The sequence below is a fragment of the Notothenia coriiceps genome, unplaced genomic scaffold, assembly GCF_000735185.1.
Source record: "Notothenia coriiceps isolate Sejong01 unplaced genomic scaffold, NC01 NC01_scaffold00011645, whole genome shotgun sequence".
Taxonomy (NCBI): Eukaryota; Metazoa; Chordata; class Actinopteri; order Perciformes; family Nototheniidae; genus Notothenia; species Notothenia coriiceps.
The window spans coordinates 256,136-267,869 of record NW_011344346.1 but is presented as its reverse complement, the minus strand read 5'-3'; the positions used below and the strand labels follow the sequence as shown (position 1 = coordinate 267,869).

The following is an 11,734-nucleotide window of genomic DNA, read 5'->3' as shown; positions in this document are numbered from 1 at the left end:
TCCTGAGCATCCGACTGAATATCCATCTCTTATTGTCTCAGTGTCCTTTTTTATTTCATCATATTATTGATAACTTTGTTGGACAGTTAAATAGATTTATGTGTCAATGTATGTGCTTTATATGAAAAGAAAGAGGCTATTTCAGGTTATTTCTCTCTCTCTCACTCTGGATTTCTTTCTATAATTGACACAGCCACACACACTCAGACGTGGGTGGTTATGTGTGTGTGAGTCACACTCATTAAGTCGTTGTGCAGAGATCTCTCTCTCTGCACATCCATCAATCACTCTCTGGCTCTCCATCACTGCATCTCTACTTCCTGCTGCACTTACACACAAGTCGTGTATGAAACAGCATCAGCATCCGATGTCTGGTACCATAGCAACAGAGAACAACCAATGAGGGGGCTCCTCAGGACAAGGCGGCAATCTCTGGGTCAATAGCATCATGGTGTTTTTCACTCTTTGAAATGGGGCTTATTGCAAATAAGTACATTTTCTTTCACTGGATTTTGACCTGGATTAAGATTATTGTATAGTCCATAACATGTGCATAAAATGTAAATGTGTCTCTGGCAATGGCATATTACAGAAAAATAATACATGATAAGTATGCATTTGAAAATCCTGCTACTTTATATCACTGTCCTTTATTTGAAGGTGAATAGAAAATATATTTAACTATGCAAATTGATTACAGATCAAGTGGGCATAATCATTTAAACGTCATGATCATTTCGAACAGTTGAAATATACCCTTTGTTGCCTTGATTTGAAAAAAGGCTAATAATAGGAAATTAGTCTAAATTAAATCAGTCATATGTACAAAAGTCAAAAGTCAAAAAAGCTTTGCTCTCAGGCTGTAGCCTACCCTTTTTATTCTGGGCATAGATTGTATTTGAAGATGTATTTATAGCTTCTATATTTACGTAACAGGCAGTGTATGGTTCTGGCTCGTGTGTCCTTATTTCACTCCATGGTGCACTAATTCATTCATTGAGCTGCTCACTAACGTGGATATGCATAGAAATACAGTACACAAAACAGTCCTATTTTTTTCTTTTCTTACTGTAGTACTTGGTTATTATTATTGTATATCAAGATGTATTTATACGCTATATTTATGCAACAGACTCAGTCTATGGTTCTGGCTCAGTGTGCGTGTGACCTTGTTTCCCTCCATGGTGCATTCATTCATTAATGGAGCTGCTGAATAACCTATTTTTAAATGTTTTTTTCTTACTGTACTTAAACTGTACTTGGTTATTATTGTGTCAATGTGAGCTCCGTGACTGCTGCTGGTTCCTACACACGTCCCTCTGCGTCACGGCCGTAAGTAGTGAGTGTGTTCCGGGCCGTTTGAGGACACCGTGCTGCCCGGAGCCAGACAGCACAAACACCGAGAGAGAGAAAAGCTCAGACTAGGCTTTACATGTACTGTCTGCTGCAGGAGAGAAGGCGGCGTGGGCGCACTGTGGACACTAACCCTCCTGATATAAGAAAAACACATTTAAAGAGGTGGACAAACTGTCAGAGAGAGATAAACAAATGGTTATGTTCTGCATGCAAACGACTCTCTTGTTAGGGTTTATATACAGTCTATGGTCCAGTGAAAGTACGGGTGGTTTGTAAACTGTACACAGCTTTTACAGAGGATGTTGTAGAGTCATTTCAGGTGACATGCATGCACTCGGTTGACCGCACAGTGGCAGCATTACAACCACAACTTGAAGCTAAAAACAAGAAGCCGGCGATGAGCCGGATCAAGTTAGCTCAGAGAAGCTATAGGCTAAGCGGAAGTTGGGTGGTGTTTTCTCAAAATAAAATACAATCTTGGCTAGACAAGATACACTTAATTACTCTTACCCAGACTAAAGGTAAAGCAAAGATATACAATTATTTGGAGGTTTCAGAGTTAAACATACAATTCCACAAAACATAAAATGTTGATCTAGAAGACTCTTACTGTTGCCTCAAAGTTTAAACCCCATATTCAGATAATTATGTGGATCTTAATGTATTCAAAATAATACATTTTAACAAGTATCTTTATTTATATTACCCACCTGTTTCCCACAATATTTTTACTCAGTAGTACCATAGAGTAGTACACACACCTTTAACGTTTATTGTCATCGAATGTTTTATTTTGAAAATCCCCCCAGAACTACTATGTTCTGCTGGTTTCACTTGATGCTCGTTGAGAATAGAGAAAGCAAAAAGCTCCAGCAGGCGGGCGGTAGAAATGGAGAGTAAAAGGACTGGGAGGGAAAGCGAAAACGCTGAAGAGACATGGCGTGGCAGCAAGACAAAATAACAGGATTTCAGCCCAACGAAAAGGAGTTATCTGAAGAACAAAGTAAATCTTGACGGGTCGAGCTAGCGTTTACTGACTGGAGGATTTTCATTTCGCTTTGCTTTGGTCTCGCCGCGTAATCAGTGCGCACTGTGTGTTGTATCTGCAGAGAAATCTGTAGCGAAAAACACAGCCTGGCAGGATTAAAGGTAAAAACAAGTCACTTGTGTTTACCATAATTTACCCAGGACTGTTTTTACAGATTTACACCGCATTGAAGTTGCAAAGTCGTTATGAGTAACGTTGCTGTGTCTATTGTCTGCTGGCTGAATAGGCAGCTTTGTTCCCGAGTGCATGGCAACACTCAACTCGTATGTTTGCTATCATTGACACCATGTTACAGTCCTGTCCTGCGGCATCGACCTTCTCGATTAACAAACAAAGCATTGCTTGGAGTGGCTAGGCTAACTTACTGTTAGCTGCGTGCACTGGGGATGTGACAAAGTGCCACATGGGGCTCTGTTGTAACCAACCTGTCAGTGTCTGCAGACCTGCCCGGGCATGCCCTTGGACACAAAGCTGTGCGTAAAAACAGTATCACAACATTTCAGCTGACATGAAACTATAGTAGTAAATGCATAACACAACAGCCATTAATGTCAATTGTGTGCAGTGTCATTGCTTCTCTGCAGCTGAGAGGGCTTTGTATACAACAACAAACATGGAGTCAGTATTTTTTGCACATTTCAAACATGTACTTATTGTAAGTAGGTTCATAATTAAATTGATTGGCACACATGTTTCTGATTTGTGTTGACATCCATCATCAGGATTGTAAAGCTATTTGTGTGCATCACAAAAACTAATTGTAAACAATAAGTTTTGTAAAAATAAAATACTCTAATCTTTATCTGCTATCTCGTATTTCTTTATTTTATTTACAGCGTTACTTACTTGTTTTGTATCATATTATCCTTATGTGAACTCTTCCAGTTCCTATCCTATCTCGTGATTCACTCTTATTACTGTTGCTGCTTTGACACCTGAATTTCCCTATGGCGTTTAATAAAGGTTTATCTTTCTTATCTTAATTAATGAACAAAGCACTAAGCTGTATTTGCCTTGTCTCCTGAGTACTGATGTCTAACTCTTCTTGTCTTGCTTTCAGTATGAGTCGAGATGTGTGGTCAAAAAAGAAAGCCAATGCCAGTGGTGACAATGGTTGGGCTGAGAGGGTGAGTACCTGTCATGTCCTCCTAATCAGCAATGTAGGGCAGAAATAACTCCAGAATGAAGACATGAAAATAAAAACAGTAGACATGACTCTGAGAAATGTTACCTTAGGGGAGGTAGACGGGAAGATGAATATTCAGTTGTAAATACTACGTCAAGGGAAAAACATTCAAAGGGAAAGAGGGTATTCCTTGGTTTATGCAAAGTGAGTTTTACAATATTACTGGGAAACTGTAAGTGAACAACCCTTTTCTTCTTCACCCCCTGCAATTTCATTAAAGCAGCGAAGAGCCTGAAGCAGATCACTAGTCATTGTCTAATTAGGTTCAGGCTGGACTGCCAGGCAAAGCTTTAACAAAGCTGTGAGAGAGCTGCATTTAGCCCCAAAACGACATCTCATAATAACAGTAGTATCACCATTCAGACAAGACTGTAATCCTACAATAGCTATTCTTGTAACTGAAGCAGGAAACTTTAAACCCTAAGTTACCCATGGTAACATACATGTGTCATACATACTGATAATTAAAACAGTGTGGCTTGGTGCCAGATTGTTTATGTAGGTACTATTCTCATCATCAACTTTAAATTCCCACTGGTATCATTGTCCATGTTTTACTGTTTTGCTTTTATTTGACATTTAAAATTTTCTTTTTTAAATTGTTTTATTTGAACCGATATTAATTTCTTGCCAGCTTTAATTTCGAGGGAATTTCATTAAGATCACTGTAGATGTTTTATCTTGTTCTGCATTTATTTTAATATTGTGATGTTGTTTTTCTTGTTCTGTAAAGCACTTTGGGCTGCTTTGTGCATTAAAGGTGATATACAAATAAAGTGTATTATTATTTATTATTATTATCATAGACAAAGGCATTTTGATATTCCTAACAGCATTTCAAGACTAAATATTTCCTTTGAAATATGTATTATTTTTTGGCCATTATTTTGTTAAAAAACTTTAATTTATATTTACATATCCTAGATTGCCATATGAGCTGTGGGATTCTGCAGGCACAGTTGTAAATCTTTTTTCTCACCTTGCCCTCCTTCTTGTGTGCAGGGCGGCTACATGGCTGCCAAAGTTTCTAAGCTGGACGAGCAGTTTAAACTGGAAGCCCCCAGAGAGAAGCAGAAGGACGGGACATGCTCCACTATTTTCAGCGGAATATCTATCTATGTTAATGGATATACAGGTAACACTACGCTACAGCACCTCCACTAGTTTGTCTCTCTTTCCCTCTCAATAATTCATCCGTCGTTCCTGAAGTCACCCGAGCGTCAAAAATACATATTTTCCCTCTTTTGATTTGAGCAAACATATCACCGTAGAGAAGGAACATGCATCTGCTCAGGAGGCTCGTGCTCACTCTCTGGCAGGTGTAGTTAGGTAGAAATAAAATAGTTCCCACAGCAAACTTCTCCCTACAAGGTTTGTGGATTATGTTGAGCAACTCTTTGAGAGGCATTGTAGATGAGTTTTTTATTAAGGCAAACCTCTCAAGGGACGATATCTCTAACATTCGGCACCGCAAAAAACTAAATCCAGATGGTAAACAGAAAAAAGTCCAATATAACTGTACGAATAGTTTACAAGTGTTTTTCTTTTTGTTCCTTTCACATGATGTTTCATGTCACAACTGATTTTATTTGTTTCTCATGTAAATGATTGCTGTGTTTGTGATGTTTTTCTGCAAGTCTGACTCTTGCCTTGTGTGGACCATAGAAATCGATTTTTTGGGTCTTTTTGGTTAATTTTTAACTTGTCTGTTTGTGAGCAGACCCGAGTGCGGATGAGCTGCGCAGGCTGATGATGCTGCACGGCGGTCAGTTCCACACGTACTACTCTCGCTCCAAGACCTCTCACATCATCACCAACAACCTGCCCAACAGCAAAATCAAGGAGCTGAGAGGGGAAAAGATCGTCCGGCCGCTGTGGATCACTGACAGGTGAGTTCAGTGGGACAAGAGAATATCTTGCTCATTCAATATCATAGTGTACAATCCCCCTTGTTTATTTGTATAGTTACATTTACATTTTGTTTAAATACTTGTCTTTAGCATCCTTTTTTAATGCTAAATTGCTTCTTAAAAATAATTTATTTTGGTTATCCTTATATATTTCTTTTTTTTTTACCTACTTTGCAACTTGTTTTTTCATATTGTTTATGTTCACACCACCAGATACCAAAGCAAATTCCTTGTATGTGTAAACGTACCTGGCAATAAACTTGATTCTGATTCTGTGTTTATGTTCTCGTTTGTTCAAACAGTATCCAGGCTGGGTGTCTCCTGCCCTGCCTGCAGTACCAGCTCTACAATCAGAAGGGCCCGCTCTTCCCTGCCATGATTTCCCGCCAGACGCCTGAGATGGCAGGGCCGAGCCATCAGAAGCTCCACCTGCCGCAGCGCAGCATGCAGCGCTCTGTTCTCAACCAGGAAAGCCAGAATAACTCCCTCCCCCCCCCGAACCACAGTCGACTTTACCCAGACAACATCCAACCTCAGTCCGTGCAGCCGAGCTCTGCTGCTCGCCTCATCAACCCACAGCCAAGCCACTTAGCATCCACTTACCTCAACACAGATCCCAGGCACAGAAGCCCCTCACACACCCACCTGCTGTCTAACCCCAGCCCCACAAAACCCCCCCTCAAGCCCCCACTGTCCCCTTTACAAAACCCTCAAGCTAATCTGCAGCACCAGAGGGCCGGTCAACAACAACCTCACAGCAACTCTTCTTACAACAGCAGCTGCAAGGAAGTGGAGTTAAAGATGTGAGTATGGAAAGTTAATGAGCCATAAAATGGGAATTTCAAGGAATTTAATAATTCATATTTTCAGACCTAGAGTTCTATAAAATCCAAGTTATGGAAGTTGAATTTACAGTTTTTCTTTTTCTTACATATACAACAATAAATCCCTTAAAACATAAATAATTTAAATATTTAACATTTAAAAGTTTAAAAGTTGCAAAATAAAAGATCTTCCATCTCTGTGTTTTCCCCTTCATGCTTGGGCTTCCTACCTGAACGGAAGACATTTAGACAATATTTGATCATAAATACAATTTATGAAAGGTCATGGAAATCCACTGGCTCAATTGTGTAGGAATCCAGGAGGGAACTGTTTTTTCATTTAAATGAGATCGTTGCACCCATTGTAACATAATGGCTTACTAAATGAGCCACATCCTCTTTATCTTTTTATCCCACAGAAATGGGTTCCTGCAGACCTCATTTGACGTGATGAGCCATTCAAAATTAAAAGAAATGCAAGAGTGTGGCAAAGCAGATCCTCTCCCGCAGGTGGTGAAGGAAGCTCACCTGACGAATGGACACTCTCACCTTGTTAATGGTGCCTTAAAGCCAGAGGACCTGCTGTCCCCTGCTCAACCCTCTGATGACACGGAGCTGCCTCAACGCAGAGTCAAGAGTTCACACGATAAACCTCACAGTCCTCCAGGGCCGTTTCAGACCAAACCCGACCCTTATGAGTTCCCCCAGAGTCCTCCAAAGCAATCCGAGCAGTCTGTGGTCTCTCTGAAGCAATCCAGTTCACATGAAGCCAACGAGAAGAGACTTAAACCTCCACCACCCACCTACCAGGAGGCTTTAAAAGCCACGGAAACCCACCTACTCCCAAAACAGCTCCACCCATCCCGTCCAGTTAATTCACATCCAGAAAAGACTCCTCTTTCCCCCGCACATCGCTCTCTTTCACATTCTCCTGTCCGTCTGAACGGGAGTCACCACAATGCCTTTTCATCTGCCTCGCTAAACTCAACCAACATAACATCCAAACCTCATCATCCCACTGAAAAGTCCCCGTCGCCGTCTAAGTCCTCGGCGCAGCTGATGGCCCAGACAGGCGGACTGATCTCTGAGTATTACTCTCACTCACGTTTACACCAGATCTCCACGTGGAGGTCCGGCTTCTCGGAGTATGTCAACGAGCTGCACAGCAAGAGGAAAGCAGCGGGGGGCGCCTCCTTCCCAGGGAGGGAACGATTGAGGAAGTCGGTGGCCCAGCGCTCAGACAGAGGAGGTAAGAGAGGAAGGGTGGCTTTTTGCTTTTCATGTTAGTATTTTCTTCTTCTACTGTAATAATAATAATGAATTATATTTCTATGGCGCTTTTCTTGAACCCAAAGACGCTTCACATTTGGGAGGGAGGGTAGACAAACAAAACAAAACAGAAAAGCAGTCAGGAGGAAGTTGGTTGAGAGGTGGGGGGGGGCTTATGGATACAGAGTTGAAGAGGTGGGTTTTACTGTGACATGTCTCCATGCTTTAATGTTCAAAAAAGTCTTTATTGTTCTCATACTGCCTGTGCTGCTGCACCTCTTTTCACCCTCTGTCTGAAACCAGAGTCCTGTCTGCAGCTGGCCGGCTCTGTTGTGATTGGTCAACCTCTTGAGTTTTTACATTTTACCCCACTGCTGCAGTTTTGACAACTTACAGCTGCCATGTCGTTTTGCCCTTTAGCCGTTCAGTGTGACTGAGGGGGTTGTGTGCCGGTGGGAAAGTGACGTCTGTGCATACCCTCTATATTTAGGTGTCATGGTGACTCTCAAGGTCTGAGACACATACCACATAACTTCAACTTCTCCTGTTCAAGTTCTGTCAGAGACGGATTGGCATCCATTCTCGCTATGAGTCTTTTTTTTCTCTTGACTGTAGAATGTCAAAAAATGCTATGAGAACACCGGTTTCTCATCTTGAATTGACAAACCAGCACAAATAAGGACAAAATATTTTCTCTGTGAATTAAGATATTAATGTATGTGTCTCTGCAAATGAAATGATCATTAATCACTAAGTTACAGAATTCACGAGTACTCCGGGGATCATTAGTTGTTGCATTCATCTCATGATTTGCGAGCCCTTCCTCTGACTTGTTGCTTTTGTTTGTGTGGTCAGGTACGTCTGCACCCACAAGTGTCAAATCGTGTATATTTCACGTGGACATGGACTGTTTCTTCGTGTCTGTGGGGATCCGACATCGACCAGAGCTCCAAGGTAAGGCTTCTCTTTGTCTGTATTGAAGTGTGAGCTGTCAGTGAACCGGTTTATATTCAACACAACAGAACAGCCTCACACGTCCACTCGGTCTCCTGGTTGATCTCATGGTTGTGTTGCAGGGAGGCCAGTAGCTGTGACCAGTAGCCGTGGACAGGGCCGGGTCCCCCTGCGGCCCGGGGCCCAGCCTCAGCTGGAGAGCCAGTACTACCAGAGGAAACATGCTCCCCCTGGTGAGAAGCACATCACACACTGCCTGGTTGTCATGGAGCTTTCTGCTGACCTTGATTTTCTCTGTGTGTTTCTTGTATTATCCTGACACTAAATGAACGTTTGTTCTGCCTCTCAGAGATGGAAGATGAGGATCTGGACAGAAGTCCATCAGAAGACAGTCCTGTCCCCCATACTAACGGAGTGGACCAGGATACTGCGACTCTCTCTAGGGCAGAGATTGCATCCTGCAGTTATGAGGCCAGGTAGGATATGAATTTTCGTTGTTATTATTTTTTTTAGGTGGGCCTTTTTTCTGGTGTTCATTGTAGTGATGTGTCGGTCGCGACTTGTTTAGTAATACAAGACAGAATGATATGATGATCTCCTGCATGCAGTGACATGTAATATCCAACCCTGGATTACAGACTGTTGGATGCTGCTGTTTTGTGCATTGCAATATATTTCTTTTCATTTATGATTATTTTTAGGCTCAGCAAAGATTTGTTGTCAGTTTGTATAGGTGTTGCTATCTGCTTTTTTTTAGCGTGGTTCTACAATCAGAGAGTAAGGGTCTGTAAATGCAATGAAAACAATTGGCCACAGCAAATCATTTATATTAAAAATGTTCTTTTTTCTGTTGAATACTTCAGAGTACAAAGGTGTATTTAATAATTGAAGTGATATATGTGTACACAATAAAATCATTAGTCGACACAGCTACAGTTTGACTTTGAATTATAAAAGGTATATTTTGCAGATAAACCTATTAACCCCACCCCCTTAAAATAAAAACGGCTCTTTTGAGCGGCTCTCGCAAAGGAACGGAGCCATAAGATCCGGCTCCCTTCGAAAATCCATAATTCCCATCGCTTGGGGGTAGTAAATATAGTAACAACGCAGTGTAGGTGGGGCGATCGGCTGTTCGGCGGGAGGAGCGACGCTGCGTAAAACTGTCGTGACGTCATCTTCACGGCGACACAACTCACAAACACCATAACAATGCAGGATATGGAAGCGATCATGTACTTGGTTCTCGGTATGTGGCTTTTTATCACAGCAAGGAGGCAAACTTTGTTCCAGAAGAGGCTGAGTATAACAAGACGAAATACAGAATAAATTAAAACTGTGGTCACAGACGTGCGTGCAGTGATGAGCGAGTCCTCCGAAATGAGCCGTTTGTCATTTCTCTAATTTTCGTGTCTTCAACTCCCAGGTCCTCCGGCAGCGACCTGGAAACGGATGTCGGATTCCGTCTCAAAGGAAAACAAATTTCTCTAAAGGCTCGTCGAGGATCGATTATCGAGGAGGCTGTCTGGAGGAGCCGTAACCGAGGATACACTGATTTAGAGGAGAAAGGAGTCTCTCTGGAGGAGCTATAACCGAGGGTCCACTGATGCAGAGGAGAGAGGAGAGAGGAGTCTCTCTGGAGGAGCTATAACCGAGGGTACACTGATGTATTCTCCGGCAGTGGCGGAGCTGGGGGGTGGCTGGGAGTGGCCACGGCCACCCCCAGCTGAATCCTGGCCACCCTATTGGCCACCCCAAACACCCTCACCACGGGGGCCCAAACCATTTTAGAACATTAAGAAAAACATGTTTAAGTAACCTTTCATCATTCATCAAGAATTAACATTAATAGGACGTCATATTGATAATGTACTCACTAAACTTACAATTAATTTCACTTATTTTCTTCCAAAAGTTAATTATCCAAAGCCTCTGTACACCCCCTTCTATTTACATCTAATGGTTTGGTCCTGCCTCCAAACGCAGTGCAACATCGCCGGCACTTTCTAGCAGAGAGTGAGAGCATGTGAGGAGCAGGGATGCTAGTACTTACGTGTGAACCATGTCTCAACGACTAACAAAGTCAGTCTTTCAAAAGAGAAAAGAAAGGAGAGAAAGACAAGAGAGAGGGACTAAAGGGTGACAGTATGACACCAAGTTTTTCAAAGAAAAGGTGTGTGTGGTCCATGAGTGGTGGAAATGTGTCTGTTAGTCTATTGTAAATAATAATTTGTATTGTTTTTTTTTACTAAGCTGACATTAAGTACTGTTAATATCTATAAAGAAAATGCAGAGGTTTTTAATTTCACTGCTCTTTTAGCTGACATTTAACAAATGCAGGTAGATTTTTAGCAGCTATTCATACTAAACTAGTATCCCTCCCCCTGGTGCCAGGACCAACAGATCCATCTCTAGGCTCAGCAGCCCTGTCCCCCCATAAGTGTTATATTTTCACAGCTCAGTGTCAGTAAATAGTGTGCGGTTAGCATTGGACTACAAGATAGATGCAAGCCTGTACAGGTAGAGTTATTTAAAGCATAAATGAGGCGTGCGGCGCAGTGGATAGAGCCTTGGTGTTGGGATCAGGGAGTCACAGCAGGTTCAAACCCCACTGCAGTAGCATGTGTTGTGGTCCCTGAGAGGGGGGGGGGGGGGGGTGACACTTCACCCCAAAATTGCTCCTGTGGGGATTGTCCACAGTATTGAGGCTATGTATGTCGGCTCTTGGATAAACGCGTCTAACAAGGTAACATCGTAGCGCAGGAATTGTGCTTGGTTGGCTGCGGCCTGTGCCTTGGTGGTGGGGGCCAATGTGATATATTGCCATGGGGGCCAGAAATCCCTGGCCGTGAAAATGGCAGAGGGCAGGACCTATAAACACATTTACTACCCAATAGCATTGTGAGTCTGAACAAAAGGACGGCTTTGACTATGTAATGTAGTCGTTTTTAAAAAAAAAAATTTTACTGAACTTTTTTAGGTAGGCTTAAGAGTAAATGTCGTTAAAATTCCATCCGGGGGCCTTACAGGTGTTATGGGCTATTGTTTATTGTGTTATTTACCTTTAGATGTTTTTCTTGACCTATCATTAAAGAACTCTTTAATTTAAATTGATGTGTGTGTGTCTCTGTGATCCTGATGATACACTGAGAGAATGAGGCTCATAGTGCTGCTGAGCATCGAAGAA

At 42.1% G+C, this 11,734-nt stretch overlaps 1 protein-coding gene across 1 annotated transcript in view; it reads left to right on the top strand.

Annotated features, from left to right (window-relative positions):
* The first annotated feature begins 2,235 nt into the window (after positions 1–2,235).
* Positions 2,236–11,734, top strand: part of rev1 (REV1 DNA directed polymerase) — a 16,690-nt gene continuing 7,191 nt past the window's right edge. The window contains exons 1-9 of the mRNA XM_010772871.1: positions 2,236–2,505; positions 3,465–3,531; positions 4,593–4,725; positions 5,311–5,479; positions 5,803–6,303; positions 6,744–7,573; positions 8,449–8,547; positions 8,670–8,780; positions 8,897–9,023. Coding sequence (XP_010771173.1) covers positions 3,466–3,531; positions 4,593–4,725; positions 5,311–5,479; positions 5,803–6,303; positions 6,744–7,573; positions 8,449–8,547; positions 8,670–8,780; positions 8,897–9,023 — 2,036 coding nt within the window. The 5' untranslated portion in view covers positions 2,236–2,505; position 3,465. The remainder of the gene's footprint in view (positions 2,506–3,464; positions 3,532–4,592; positions 4,726–5,310; positions 5,480–5,802; positions 6,304–6,743; positions 7,574–8,448; positions 8,548–8,669; positions 8,781–8,896; positions 9,024–11,734) is intronic.